At 38.3% G+C, this 16402-nt stretch overlaps 1 protein-coding gene across 1 annotated transcript in view; it reads left to right on the top strand.

Moving 5' to 3' along the window:
• Positions 1 to 714: 714 nt before the first annotated feature.
• LOC124798213 (DNA replication licensing factor MCM4) overlaps positions 715 to 16402 on the top strand; it is a 39771-nt gene continuing 24083 nt past the window's right edge. Inside the window, exons 1-6 of the mRNA XM_047261517.1 lie at positions 715 to 841; positions 1730 to 2384; positions 2468 to 2631; positions 9472 to 9669; positions 9792 to 10026; positions 12555 to 12797. Coding sequence (XP_047117473.1) covers positions 1742 to 2384; positions 2468 to 2631; positions 9472 to 9669; positions 9792 to 10026; positions 12555 to 12797 — 1483 coding nt within the window. The 5' untranslated portion in view covers positions 715 to 841; positions 1730 to 1741. The remainder of the gene's footprint in view (positions 842 to 1729; positions 2385 to 2467; positions 2632 to 9471; positions 9670 to 9791; positions 10027 to 12554; positions 12798 to 16402) is intronic.

The raw sequence follows: 16402 nt of genomic DNA, 5'->3' as shown, positions 1-16402 counted from the left end.
TGGTGAACAAAATAACTTTATAATGGGTGTTTTTGATCATTTTCATATGGTAAATTGTTGAGAAGAGAAACAGCATTGTAAATATCAACATTTATATAACATTATAGAAGTAAAAACACGTCAGACAAGTTTTATAAGGAAATAATCTAATACAATCACGCTGAAGGAAAAAATATTCAGGTCATCATGAGACAATTGCAATATATCATGAAAATAAAACAAAAATATGAAATAAATATTTAGACAACGCGGAAGCACAGAATTAACTGTTGTAACATGAATGAGAGCGATCAAAATGTTTTTGCAGGTGACGACATAGTTCCTGTCAGCAACGTCGGAGTCAAAACATTGTTCCCGAGAAACCTTGGCGGTGACATACTGTTCAGTGTCATAGACGGCTTGTGTGAATGCCGCTATTTGTAATCAATTGTGCAATATTTTGACATGACGTTGCTTTGTTTTGTCAATTGCGAACTGTCATTTATAAAGCAAGTCTTGCAGCAAGTATCGTAACAGCTAGTATGATATTTGGTGGCCACTAGGTCTGCAGTTTCCAAGTTAAATGAATAATATATACAGTTCCACGAAGTATAATGTATGGAGTGAAAATTTTAAATGATAACTGCCACGGTCACTATTTCAGACAGCCGTGTTCCTGATCGATTACCCTGGCAATAGTTCGTGGAATTGCAGCTTTTGTGTTTACATTGTGATGTCTTCCGTTGAAGCTCTTGAGCGCGCGCGAATTTCCCGCGCTTTGTGTGTATTTTGCGACTTTGGAGATTAGATGTGTGGTGAAGCTTAGTAAAGTTTGTTGTGTATTAGGTTAATACAGCGTGGGGTAAGTAGAAATGTAATGTTTAGAAACCTTATAAGTTATGCAGCTGTAACTAATTTCAATTCACCACATTTTACGAATTACAATAACAGTCGGGGTGGAAGGACTCGTTAGGTGAAACTTTGTCAGTTTGTTTCCAAATTTTACTTTGCTATATCAGATATTTTATATCACTGGGTAAGTGATAACAAATTCTGGCCCAGTATTGTGCGCCCTTTTCTGTGTTGAAGAGAACTGTAATGTGTAGTAATGAATGTCATTGTCCCATTTGGTATTTTAGTTATGTTCATCATTGTTTTTGTAGTGTAATGGATCATTTACAACAAGCATTATGTGGGAATATGTATACTGTGAAGCAGTAGTCAAAGTGCCCAATTTCTTTAATAGATGTTTCTAAGATGATAGTATGTTTGCATCTTTTATTATTCTTAAAGCATGTTTGTAAGCAAGGAAGACTTTCTCTCGTAAAGATTAGTTACTCCAGAACATAATTCTGCTTGTTGTGTATTAAACATACGATTATTTACGCTAATGGGAAACGAAGTGGGGAAACCCCTCGTGTGAGTTATCCCCAGTCAGAATTGATTGAATTACCTAGTACAACGTTTGATTCTTATGAGAGTTATTTTTCGACATACTGTTGTGATTTTTCTCTGGAACTTCTGCTATATTTAAGAAATGATTATTAAATACGTTTGCTACCTGTGACTCATCAGTTCAGTAGTCATGATGTCCAATTCTGTGGCTGGTTGTCCTTTCTCCTATTCACTAAATTCCTTATAACATGAAGTCTGTTGTCAGAATTAATGATTTATGACATTGTTTGGTTTAGAGATTAGAATTAAGGTTTACATCATAACTATGTTTTGGTAATTATTTTCTTTTATGTAGCCATAAACTATAATGCCAACGCCAACTAAAGATTCTGAGCCATCTTCTGCAAGGAAGGATGGAACACCATCACGAAGACGAGGAAGGGCTGGTTCAGAATCACGGGATGCCCCTTCTACCCCCGGAAGGGGCACACCTCGAAGGCGTCGTGAAAGAGGTGAAGAAGCGCCTGGTACACCTTCTAGATTGCTTACACCTCGTAGGGTGCAGCCAGTGGAAGAAGAAGATACACAGAGTCCAGTGCGCCGCGGAACACCAAGACGAGGTACTCCAAGGAGACCACAGCAACAAGAAAATGGTTCACCTGAACAAGCCGCTGAACAAGGGCCAAGCAATGCGTCAACGGAGAGAACACCAGCTAAACGTCAACGCAGATCAGCAACAGCTGAAGACAATCTGGATGATGGGACAAGTGCAGCAGGTAGTGATAATCCACGTACACCAGCCGGAGCAGGCCCACCAACACACACACCTACTAGTTCCAGGCGGCGTGCCCGGGACACACCTTCAAAGTCTTCAGTATCCACAGGTGTAGGGACACCACGTCAACGGAGACGTGTAACCACTGGTGATCCAAGTATTATTTCGGAATCAGATCATCAGTCAGTTCCGCCTGCTTCGCCAGCAATAAGTCTTAATCCATCGAGTCCTTTTGGTAAGTGTATACAAGTGTCAAAACTATGATTGCTATTTTGTGTTAGTAATATGTAATTTATTATTAATTTTCTTGTTTGACAGGTATGACAGAAATAGATTTGAGTTCACCATTAAACTATGGTACCCCAAGCTCAATTTCCTCAATACGGACTCCTCGATCAGGTATTCGAGGCACACCAATTAGAATGAGATCTGACATAAGGACAGACAAGAGAATTCGCCAAGTGAATGTGAATGCAGAACCAGTGAGTATATAAACATTTACATCTATATTATCTAATTGGACTTACAATAAAATCGTTATAAATTGACATACATATTTTCTCGCTGTTTTATAGTTACTGAAACACCATAAAACGGCTACAAACATTATGGTCTTAAGATAACAGCACTTCCATGTAGGGAACATTGTTTACTTTTGTTCTTTCTGTCAACATTAGCTCCTTTTTCTTGTGTTTTTTGTGTGTATTAGTAGCGCCTTTATTCACTTTACCTCCATCACAGTCCCCACAGAGCATGGTTTATGGTCTGAGATTGTTCAGTAGTCACTTGTCCTGCGTTTTACCAAGTTACCATTATATCTCAATTTTTTTCCATTTTCAGTTGAATTCCAGTGTTAAAATTATTTACATATAGGCCTGCTACTAAACGTTTGTAGTTCATTGAAGACACCCACTTACCTATGCAGATTGTGTGGTCTGAAACTGATGCATTTATCTAGCATGAAAGTACATACTGGTTTCTAGCCATTCTTCATGATATTTTGTGTTTATTCCCAAATCATGGGTCAGTATGGGGAATTATGTTATATGTGTTCACAAGACTGTACTCTGAAAATAGAATTTCATAAATTGGAAGTCTTATCTGCTTGGCCAGCACCATACCATTATGGCACACATTCTATATCGTATGTATTTTTAAAAATGCTCGTTTTAAGTTACGCGAAATCATTTTTCTTACAAGGCTTCTATACATGTGCTGACTGCCAGCAAGTAAGGCTACTAACTGGGTCGACAGAAGCGTCTGATCCCACGCGTCGGCTTTGACCCGTGACGTAAGGGTGTTGTCGTGTGTGACGTCATGACGGTGCGGAGTTTGGTTTGAGTGTGGCTGTCTCCAGTTCTGTTTTATCTTATTTTATTTACTTTTCTGATCTGTTCGTTCTATCTCGTGAGATTTTTTTTTAATTTAAAAATACTTATTACTTATTTTAATTATCTGTTTCCTCCAATTTCTGTTTTACTTTATGATATTTATCTTTCTGATCTGTTCGTTCTATCCCGTGAGATTTTTTTTTTTTTAAGACAAAAAACACAAATCAGCTACTGAAGCATCTTTATCTTGTATGGGTTGCAGGGGTTACGACCCCTGCGGAGGTGGGTGGGTATTCATGCATGGCTGTCTTCACTTACACGTTGTAGCTACGCAAGGCGTCTACATTTGTTTATATTTAGTTTGCCCCCCACCCAAAACACCCCATTTCCCGCGCTTGTCCCGTTAGTGTAATTAGGCTTCTTGTGGAAAGTGTGTGTGTGTGTTTGTTTTTGTTTCCGCCATATTTGTGACGTCATGGGTCAAAGCAGACGGGCGGGATCGGACGCTTCCGTATTTCCCTACTAACTGACAAATATTGGTGTGACTGGTAGACGACACTACTTGAATTTTATGTGGTACCTTGCATCTATCAGTTCATTGCCTTCCACTCAATGTAAATTTTAAAGTGAGAGATTGTACGTACTGTATTAATAGTGTAAAAAATTCTCACTTGGCAATCCACATCTTTCGAAATAAATGTTCAAGAAGAGTCTTCAGTCAGGGGCAGTGCCATTAAATACACATTGTGTGGGGTCAGTGTTAGTGATGCTCACACAAGGACGTGTGCCAGCGTATGGATAAAGTATCCAATGGGAGAGTGTCTTTACGCAACTGCAGATTGTCATACTCAAGTGTCAGTAATTATACTTACTAATAAGTGAGAATTCACAATGGATTGCAAAGGTAACAGCCATAATATTAGAAGTGAAAAAAATTCTCATATAGACCATTTGCTCTTTAGGATTTAGAATGGAGTCTGGTGCAGAAGTCCTCCATGTCTATATCAGGACTAGTACCAGTCAGAGCGATGTTTCTCTGCTGCTCTTGGGTCTGCAACACCTCAGTTCCGCTTAGCCAGTGGTATGCTACCTTCCACATAACTATTGAGAGAGAGAGAGAGAGAGAGAGAGAAAATTCCTATTGCTGAAATTATCTTCACTCGTGTCACGTTACCTTTTTTCCAAATGTCACAAATTTCAAGGTTGTGATTAAGTTGGAACCTAATAGCAATGCTTACAGTGCTGTGAGTGAATTGAGTAGCCATTAAATTTATAGTTTTGGTTGCCACAAATATTTGAATTATTTTTTGTAATGTGTTAAAATTTCAGAGGTTGTGGTATATTGATGTGAGAATGTGACAGTATTCCTCTCTCTTGCTTTGAAAAACACACCCTTTCATTCCTCTCATATCTCACATTGAGCATTGACAACATTGCTATACAAAACGTGTAAGTATGCCACTGGCCCTGATCTTTTTACCCAAAAGTTTATAACAGTTTGCTACTGGGTTTTGGGCAGAAAATTGAAAATCCCCTAATATTCAAAGATATAGGCAAATACGTCGCTAGCACTCCTACAATTTATCAGAATATTTTGACTTGGGAATGTAAATTTTGGATTACAGTAATACTTGTATTAGGTAGAGCCTGACTTTATCTGGACAGCTGATAGTGGTCTGTATAAAGTTATATAAATGCTTTGTCTGAAGTCTTAAGATAAAAACAGTAGCTGTTTTTCTCCTTAATGCATGTATACAAAGTAATCTAGACCCAGTTTCCATAATTATTAGTATGAGTAAATTAGCACCAATAGTAATATTTAAGAGGAGTAGCTAGCATTTGTTGCTTTAGCTAAACTTCACAAATGGGTGTCCACATGCTGCACATCTTCACAAAATAGATCAGAATGTGTCGGTGTGTCACCATATCAAGTTGAAGGCAGCCAACAGGATGATAGTACATGGTATGCCACTAATATATGAAATATTCACATGTGGTGGGTGGCCTTTTCATCAAATTCTATTTTTTGCCACACACTGAAATTTCTGTTAATAATTTTGCATTTGTTGCGAAGTTATTTCTGTTATTGATTATGTGCAACAGTTTTGCACTGTCAGATTTGAAATATTATTAATGATCCTTTCTCAAAAACAGATTCTAGGTGGTGCTAACAGATAGATCTGTAGTATAGGTCTGTGTTAGCTGACATTGGCAATTTTATTTTGTGTTTCATGCATCCCAAGTGCTGTAGTATTGACAGGGTGTATACAACCCGGGAAATCTGGGAAAAACACGGGAATTTTTTCATCTGGGAGAAAACCGGGAAAAACCAGGGAATTTTTCATTCTTTTAGCTTTCAGTTAAATTTTTGTAATTTTGACTGGTACGAATTGATTCTCTAGCAAAGAATGTTACTGAATCCTGCTACTGGAGAATGATACTGCAGCAATAAAGTATAACAGAGAGGAAAAAATAAAACTTTAGTGGCAAGGGAAATGCACAATTTACAACAACAAAACACCGTGCATGCATGAGCGTCTGCAAATAGCAAAAATATGTCAAAAGGCCGTAGGGCGAAGACTATGTAATTATTCGCAACAATAAACTGCTTGCTGTTAGCGTGACGACACAATTATTCATATTAGTTACGTTTGACCACTTGCCAGCGGGCTGATGCGCATGTGTAATTGACTCGCGTGTGAGCAGTACCTTCTCCCGCTTCCCGCTACTTGAAATGTGGCTGTTAGCTGTATGGGCAGTAGCAGTAGTAGCAAACAGCCAGATGCACATGAGAAAAAATTTTCCGGCACGCCCTAGTTGCCAGATTCGCTCATGCGCAGAGTTGTCTGAATTGTATTGGGGTAGGTGTAGTCTCGACGTGACCCGTGTTTGCGTTAGTGACGTTCAGTGATTTCACTGCTTCTCTTGGTTTACAGCTCCCACGTGAAATGAAAACAAAACGGATTTCTGTGGCTGGGAGCTATCAAGGGAATCAAAATACATTCACATAATTACGGGAGGACAAAAATATATTATTAGTTTCAGTTTTCTGATTTAATTTTATTTCCAAGTTATTAGCAGTCTAACATTAATCGCCTTGCAGAACAGTGAAGTTAGTTTTGCAAGTTTGCTAAAGAAATTGGGTTTTATTAATCTTTCCGCTGAGGCATCCATTTTATTTCGAACGAAGTGTTTCATTCCACAGTATTGGCTAGTTCCAACTGTTCGCTGAATTTCAAGTGCACATTATCATATACTGCCATGTATGACATTATGCCATAATAAACAACCAAAAATGAGATTGTAGAGTATCAGATGGGACCTACTTCATTGTGAATCTGGAAAAAACCAATATACACTTCAAGCCGAGTTATGCATTTTAGTATGGTTTACGAAATTACGGTGCCCTGGGGAGTATCCTCTGATGCCATGTTTCTTTTATGGTGTAATGTAAGCGCTCTTAGTGCTTTATACATACGAACATGTGGTCTTCCTAACACAGATTTGCAGTCCAACTAATGGAGTCACCACCTGTGCTCTGGCTAGCCTATAAGCTTGTTCAGTACCACTAATTTCTGAGTGACCAGGGACCCGCAGCAAGTGTACCCTGTTGCTTTTTCCCAGAATCGCAAGGGTTGCATGACATTCTGTAAGAATATTTGATTGTGTTGCTTGAGCTGATGGGTGTGTCAAACTGCTTGGCTGTCTGAATGAATGTAGCTGCTATGATCCTTGTAACGCCTGTGTAAGTTTCCTTTCACACACATTCTGATAGCGAATACCCCAAACTGAAATACTGTAGTCTCTTTTCCTCTAGAGATATTGCCCACTTCAGTCAAGGTATACCCCACCTCTAGCAACTTCATCTGTTTTCAGCCTTTGAATAAACCAGGCCGTCACATGAAGGATATCATGGTTCTTTCTTCCACTGCTTACTCTCCTGTGGTTACATAGAAACATTTATTGCGGCAGCTGGAGATTATTGCATAGTCAGCTGACATTTCCCCCGACCATTTGTATGCTTACCGCAACTGTGGGAATGCTGCTAATTCCATTGTTATGGCTAGGCAGACCAATCTCTGCACCTCCTTGTGCTTCTTAGCATCCGCCTTTTGTTGTACTTTATTCCACTATGTCACTCCACAAATTACCATAGGCCTGATTATTGGATTGAGATCCGTTGAGTGACTAAGACTCCAGATTTTTCCACATGTCCTCCTAGTGCACATAAAAGAGCACCTCTTGTCTAGGGACATGTATTCCTTTTATAAATGGTCTGTCAAATCATAACTGATAACAAGAAAATATATGAAAATAAAAGGTGTTTCTGGTTACATCATCTCCAGTAAATGACTAGTATCAAATAACAACAATCATTTTTCTGGAGACAACCATCAGGGGTGGATTAAGCTGGAACAACTGTTTGAATCTGGTTGTTAGTAAGGTAACTATTCAGCTAGTATTCATTTTAAGAAAACTAAATGAATATGAATCTCTGCACAGAAGGTTTAGTAACTGTTCTTGTGTATTTTGTTATTATTTAAATATGTCTGCTTGTATCTGTATGTGTGGATGGATATGTGCGTGTGTGCGAGTGTATACCTGTCCTTTTTTTCCCCCTAAGGTAAGTCTTTCCGCTCCCGGGATTGGAATGACTCCTTACCCTCCCCCTTAAAACCCACTTCCTTTCGTCTTCCCCTCTCCTTCCCTCTTTCCTGATGAGGCAACAGTTTGTTGCGAAAGCTTGAATTTTGTGTGTATGTTTGTGTTTGTTTGTGTGTCTATCGACCTGCCAGCGCTTTCGTTCGGTAAGTCACCTCATCTTTGTTTTTATGTGTATTTTGTTAGCTATACATTCCAAGTTGAATTAATTTAATGGTGTGGAAGAGCTTGAGAGACTCTTCACTGGTTTTTGAAAGTTTCATTGAAAGACTCAATGTACTACAGTGGGTGGTAACGGTAACAGTTTTGTGCCTTGGAATATTCAAGACAAGTTTACAAACGTAGTGCTCGGAGTCGCGTACACCTCTCCACATAATTGACTAATCAAAGGAAATCAGAAGGCGGGGAATGAAATAATACTGAAATTGTTGACATATCATTATTGCACGTATTCTTGTTATTAGGTTGTAACAACAAAAATAATCAATTTTTGACAATATAACATAATTGGATTGATATAAAATGTACTCACCAAGTGGTGGCAGGAAACAGACACATAGAAAGGACTTTACTTATGCAAGCTTTTGTAGTCAGTTGCTCCTTCTTCCAGCAGAAGGGTTGAAGGGGAAGGGAAAGGAACTGGAGAGGAACCCAGTTTCTTTCACTTCACACCTCTTCCTTCCCCTTCAACCCTTCTGCTGGAAGAAAGAGCCATTGGCTCCGGAAGCCCCTCCGAAAGCTTGCATAAGTAAAACCTTTTTTTGCGTGTGTGTTGTCCTACTGCTGCTTGATGAGTAGATTTTTTTATCTATCTATGTTATATTGTGATTAGGTTATAAATGTTATATTGTGATTAGGTTGTCATAGAGTAGTTTCATGAGTCTCTATCGTCCAGTCAAAATTTAGAATAAACAGAAATTAGGCTCAATCATTTCTTTTTTGTACTGTTTTTGTGAACATTTCGGTTATCTTCTGAATTGATTTGGATTATTGGTAGCAAATATCTGAAAAGTATGCATTTCAACCGTGCACGTAGTTTTAATAGTTCTGCCTTTGTCTAGAATCACCTCACTTTACTGTATTGCAGGAAATCATCGGATGAATGAAAGAAACAATCACATATGTGGAAGAACAAATCACAAGTTGGTAATTACTTTCTCAGCAAAAGCCGATTCACTCTAAATTTCCATCAGTGTATATTTGAGGAAAGGGATATGCATGAGAGATATAGACTGATAAATGAAGTAGTGGAGAATACATGGGCACACACAGGTGATGGGAAGGAAACCAAGAATGCAATTTTAAAAATTAATTGGTGATTTTTCACAGCTGGACACAATTCAAGAACAACCTGGTCCTGAAGCAGAGCCGCAGTTGGTCATCTGGGGAACAGATGTTGTCGTAAACAAATGCAAGGAAAAATTCAAGCGTTTTGTGGAAAATTATGTTGATCCAGAAGCAGATGATGATGAACGGACTGAGGGAATGGATGTTAACCAACCACTTTACATTCAGAAGTTGGAAGAGGTAGAGGTCACATATTTTCAGTCATATTGATAACTTTAATTGCCACTGTTTGAAATATGTAGTTCAATACATAGTATTGTTTCATTATTTCAATGTAATAGTACTTAAATTGTTTTTCCTAGATTCATACGTTGGAAGAACCATTCTTGAATGTGAATTGTGCACATTTAGAATCTTTCGATAAAGAACTGTACAGGCAGTTGGTGTGTTATCCGCAAGAAGTTATTCCTACATTTGACATGGCAGTGAATGAGATGTTCTTTGAGCGTCACCCAGCTGCTGTTTTGGAACACCAGATTCAAGTACGACCATTCAATGCCCATAAAACAAGAAACATGAGGGGTCTAAACCCAGAAGGTATGTTGGATGAAGTCGTCGTTAATAATTTTAAGTGATATTATTTTAATGTTGTAGGAAAGCTGCCTAAAAAAAACAATACTCCTATTAGATGGCTTCATGACTGACTTGCTATTCTGTTTGTTGTCAAATTTTATCTTACAAAGTACACATTAAGTATTTCAAGAGTAAAGGTTGGTTTGCCATAATTCTCTAGTCCTGGCAAAGTATTTGTTCAGTTGTTCCAGTCCAGCAGCAAAGGAGTTCTTGTCACTACAGATATGCCATCCTAAGTAGGCAAGGCCGTATGGGAGGAATTTTCTGGTGTAGAAGTGGCTGTCAAAATGCAGTTGCTGTTGGTGGTTAATGGGTTTAATGTGGATAGAGCCGTCGGAGAGGTAGAGGTGAGCATCCTGAAAGGTGGCACATTGTGTTGAGGAGAAATGGGTGAAGTTGATGTGAGATAAGATGTTGGAGGAATAAGGACAGGGTGTCTTGGTCATGAGTTCAGAAGTCAGAGATATCATCATTGAACCTGAAAAAAGAGGTTTAGGGTTTGAGAGGCTAGCAAGGTTTCCTCTGAATGGCCCACAAAAAAGATTGACGTAGGAGGGTACCGTGCGAGTACTCGACATTACCATGGGTGTGTTTAAAGATTTGACCTTCAAAAGTGAAATAATGGTGGTTTAGGATGTGGTTGGCTAGAATGATTAGGAAAGAGGTGGTAGATTTGATATCAAGAGGATGTTGAACTTTGCAGCCATAGGCATGAGAGATGTTAGTGTAAGACATTACATCCTCAGTGATCCTAAACGTTGCTAATCCTGGCGAAGAGTTCTCGGGCTTCCAGCCGGGTGGCGGTGTCTTCAAACAGCGACGTTTCGACGAGTGACATACTCATCATCTTCTGGCGAAGTGCCGAGACTTTACGGATGCCGGTCCCTTTATACCTGCGGTGTGCCCCCCACCACCTGGCCGCGGGAGGCTGGGTCCAGAGGAGCCGGCGGGCGAGGTGGAGGGGGAAGCGGGTGCGCCGTTCGTGTCTCCGTCAGAGCATTCTGATTGCGTCTCGTGAGCTGGACGGTTCTTGTTGCGTTCCTGGCGTATTGCGGCTAATGCTGGATTCCAGGCCGCGCTCAGTTGATAGCCTTCGTCCCTGTTCACAAGGTTCTCGTGGACCCGTATTTCTATTGATTCTTTAATGACGCTATCCCAATAGCTCCCGGCTCGGCATAGCACCTTGGTGTTTTCGAAGTCAAAGGTGTGGTTTTCTTTGATGCTATGTTCAGCTATAGCAGATTTCTCTATCTGTCCAAGTCGCACATGCCTGATGTGTTCCTCGCACCTTTTAGAGATGCAGCGCTGCGTTTGACCAATGTACTGCACACCACATTCGCAGGCAATGTTGTATATACCAGGTGTCCACGAGAACCTTGTGAACAGGGACGAAGGCTATCAACTGAGCGCGGCCTGGAATCCAGCATTAGCCGCAATACGCCAGGAACGCAACAAGAACCGTCCAGCTCACGAGACGCGATCAGAATGCTCTGACGGAGACACGAACGGCGCACCCGCTTCCCCCTCCACCTCGCCCGCCGGCTCCTCTGGACCCAGCCTCCCGCGGCCAGGTGGTGGGGGGCACACCGCAGGTATAAAGGGACCGGCATCCGCAAAGTCTCGGCACTTCGCCAGAAGATGATGAGTATGTCACTCGTCGAAACGTCGCTGTTTGAAGACACCGCCACCCGGCTGGAAGCCCGAGAACTCTTCGCCAGCTGTATACGCCGGGAAAGCATACATTCACAGTTGCTAATCCTTTTTCTTTGTCCCTTTTCTTTCACCTGCAACCCTTCTACCAGAAGAAGCTGCCAATCCGAAAGCTTGCCAATTTTTACAGCTTTTATATGCGTCTTTTCCTGTCACCACTGTGACTAGATTTTTTTTAATCAATCCATATTATATTTTCAAACACTGGTTATTTTTGTTGATTTGTTATTATTTTATGAGTAATCTCTACTGTCGCTATATAGGCTTTTATTTTATTTTGTGTGGTTAAAAAGTAGTGCTATGAAATCCACTAATATGTTTTCAAGTTACTTACTTTACTTTTTATGTAATTTAAAATATTACTAATAATGAGGTGACTCAGATGTGATTCGTATACTCTGTTATTGTTGTTAAATGTGTATGCAAAATTGCATAATTATCAATGAAAATTCTGGTGATCGTCTTGTAAGCCAAAAAAACAGTTGATTAAATTAGTTAATACTGTAGAACATCCACAATTTTGCACTGCTTATTTGTTCTGTGGTGGAAGAATCCATTAATATCCATGATTAATTTCTTATGTAAAAATATGAGGCAATGAGTGTTCCATGTAACTGTAACATCTTTTATGCCTTGATTGGATGCAGTCTTGGATAAAGTTCTTTCTAAATTTCTCAGGTTCAGCCCTTTATTTCATCTATCCTGTTAGCCTGTTGGTAGTATTGAAAACCAAATTTTAGTTGACTTGTTTGTGGATAAAAAGAAATACATGTGTTTTGCAGATATTGACCAGTTGATTACTGTCAGTGGAATGATAACAAGAACATCAAATATCATACCTGATATGCGAGAAGCGTTTTTTAAATGCCTTGTGTGCTCATTCAGTACAACTGTGGAAATTGATCGTGGGCGAATTGCAGAGCCTACCCTGTGTACGAATTGTAATACAAACCACTGTTTCTCACTGGTACATAATCGGTCACAGTTCACAGATAAACAAATAGTGAAACTTCAGGAATCACCTGGTATGTATATGCTAGTTTAGATTTTTATGTCTATGTAACTATGTTTTGTCATCCTCCCTGTTGCCATTCCTTCTTATTTCATATCTTCATTGCAGTAGGCTATTTTTCATTGCATAAACTTCATTTATATTTTTTGTTGTGTGTTAATTAAAGATGAGATGTTGAGCCTTTTGTGAGAAAAACTTTTCATCTTAAGTAATAGTTTAATGTGAATTACCGGAAGATAGTTATGACTTGTTCTTGTATTACTGTGAGAGAGAAAGAGCACTTTGAATGAATGTAGCAAAAACACATGTTCCTGGGGTTTGATAATACAGATATTAACTGGATAATTTAAAGTTTCCATTAGCAGTATTGTATGCTGAACTATTCTGAAGAATGTATTCACATAGAACTAAGTAGTGTTGCTGTTGGCTCAGTGCAACCTATTTTACTGTCCACATCATACTGCCTGTATAACAAAGAGGAGGAAAAGGTTCGGGTGAAATTTTTGTGCATGGAATCTATAGTTTGAGGTTCTTTGCTCAGTTTTCTGAAGACTAATGTTAGTTACAGTGTAGTGCGGAGTCACTTCTGTTTTGCTATTGAAGCCTGACAGTGAAATACACAGTGATGATCAGAAAATCTAATTCATAGGTTTGTTGGTCTGTCTCAGTAATGTCAAAAAAAAAAAAAAAAAAAAAAAAAAAAAAAAATTAATAAAAGAAACCTTCAACAGAATTAGCTGAGCTATGTTATTTTGTTTCTTACATTGCATTATTTGCGATTGTCGCTGCGTGTTTCCATTTGCAGTCTCGAAATATTTGTAGAATGATTGGATTTATATATCAATTAATTATGTCTGTAGGTTTTACTTTGATTTTTTGTTACTGTAACAATAGTTGACTTAATTTGGTTCATTACTGCATTACATCTCTCAAGTATTTTAAACAGTGCTTGGAACTGTTTCCAGAATCAATCATTCACTCTGTAATTGTTGTGGATTCAGTCTGTGTGCTGGACCAGCAGTTGAACCTGAAGCCTTTCCCTTTTAGAGGCAGTGCTCTTGCTAACTTGACTTACTCATGCATGTCTCACGACCCACCCTCATTGCTTCAGTTCTGCCAATACCTCACTTCCAGTTTCCAAAATTAAAGTGCTCCCACAGCCATATAACACGCAGTTATTGACTTTGAGAGAGACAACTCAATAATGACCGTGTTTTGGACATGTTATATTAGAGGAGCAGTATGGCAGGGCATTCAATGCACGTTATGTTCTGCCTCTGTCAATCAGAGGTTTAATTTTCCCAGTCGCAATTTCGGCATTTATGTCTTTCTTGTGCACAAATACTTGTATTTATTCACGACTTGGCACTAATTATTGTCCTTCATAATGCTTTGAACAATAAAATTGCAAAAGTAGCAACAAAACCTTTGACAGGAATAAGTGGAATATGATGTTATTGAAACAGTTTCATAGCTACTGTTTTTACATGGCATTCAATGTTTGTTAATTTTACAGTTACCTTTGATAATTTTATTCCAATATCAGATACCAAATATGAATTAATTATCTTTGTTAATTTTATTTTAATATCAGATACCAAATATGAATTAATTCAGTATATTTTGGGTCTGTTTGTGGTTCCATTCAGATAATTCAGAAATTTTACTGTGTGTGTGTGGGGGGGGGGGGGGTTATCAGAATTAAAATTGTACTACCAGTTCTATTACAATGTGGTCTCAAAGAATAACTTTCTGTTTCTTAAGATACTGTGACTGTGTATTTGCCTGCATTAATGTAAGTTACAGTTGAGCATAATCTAATTGATAAAACAATGCAGGTTTTATGTTCCAGTTTGAGCGTTGTTAGTGGAGTAATATTTACATAAAACATTTAAGATTTTCTTAATAATTTTGTTGCAATGTTTTATTTGTTTCATTATTTCTTGAAATACATGTGAAACAAGATTTTGTGTGTGTTTTCAACACTAGCTAAACTCAAAATAGTCACTAATAACTAATGCAAAGGTGCCACGTATTACGAATCAGTCGTAATAATTACAAATTTCCCTCAGTAATTACAACTTTCACGACCCACATGGCAAAAGTTACAAATTTTTCCATATTTTATTCGTTTATAAGTGTAAGTATATAAACCGCTCAAAAGGATGCAAAAGAGAAAACCATTCTCACTAATATTTCTTTCCACTTACTTCGTAAACAGTTCATATACTTGTCTGTTTCTGCCTCTTGCAGAATTTTGATTACGTCAAACACCATGGATGGTATATGACTTTACTTATCGCAACCTGTAATCAAGTATGAACTGATTTATCTTGCACTGTTGTTCTCTTTGCTAGTCACATGATGACCCTTCCTGGCTTGCTACCACACATGTGTCTGTTTAGTTGTGATTGATGACAAATTGAAGTCAAGCTCTCTTTAATGAATAATATGTATGTGTGTGACCTACTAACAAGCATTTATTGCATTGATCGTAAACAAATTAACATCCAGTGCTCTTCTAGTGCATTCTAAGCATGTGTTGAGGAAATAGGTTTGTAATATATTGAAATAACAGGGTGTATTCACCCAGGGAAAAACCTGGGAAGTTTCTCATTCAGAGAAATGAAGGAAAAACAAGGAATTTTTTAAAATTATGGGAACTTTTCATTGTTTTAGTTTTCAGTTAAATGTTTATTATTCTGTCTGGTAAGAAATGATATTCTAACAAAGAATTTTACATCAGCCAGCTAATCCAGAATGATAATGTTGCAATAAAACATAGAGAGAGTAACACCAAAAGAAAAATTCAGTTGCAAAGAAACCGCACCATTCACAAAATCAAAAACACACAAGTGTCTGCCAACATCAGAATGTTGGAATATGCAATACTTCGTACCAACAAACTGCTTTCGATGAGCACAATGTTACAACTGGTAACATTTCTAACAGATCATGTGAAAGTATTGTGAATGGTGGTTTGAGAAGTGTTACTTTTAAAGTAAATTTCCGTTTATGGAAAATCAATTGTATTACATGTGAGAATGTGCGATGTATTTCTTAAATCGAGGAGTGTTTAATTCTCATTCAAAACACTTCAAGGACCAGCCACTTAGAAAAATTTCAAGTACAGAAGACCAGCCATTTATGCCATTATTTAAAAATTCGCAGGCACATTGTGTTTGATGCATCTCAAAGGATAACACATACTAGAAAAGACCACGACTCCAGTTAGCTTTTCATACTTATTTTAGTTCTTTCATAGATTACAAATTATGAAATAATAATGGCAAAAAGTGTAATTATCCTTCAAAAAACAGTGCAAACTGAGTTCTTAAGCAGTTTCACCCTTAATTAGCTTTTCTATAAGAACATCAAAGTGCTCGATGGAACATATATTCAGCCAGGTAACCCGTGAAATTTTTGGAGCACAGTAATGCAATTTATAATCTTGCTTGTCAGAAATATTCAGCTGCTGCAATTCAAGCAGTGTTCTTAGTATCCTGCCTAACCACACCATCAGAAAAAAGCAATAAATTTAAGTTTTGCCGTGCATTAAAGATCTTTCCAAAACTCAATGTTTTCTTGCTGCGTTTCATTTCCTAAGTGCTGGGAAGT

Source organism: Schistocerca piceifrons, chromosome 5 (genome assembly GCF_021461385.2).
Source record: "Schistocerca piceifrons isolate TAMUIC-IGC-003096 chromosome 5, iqSchPice1.1, whole genome shotgun sequence".
NCBI lineage: Eukaryota > Metazoa > Arthropoda > Insecta > Orthoptera > Acrididae > Schistocerca > Schistocerca piceifrons.
Note: the sequence above shows the minus strand (reverse complement) of the source record. Positions and strands in the feature narration are given on the sequence as shown.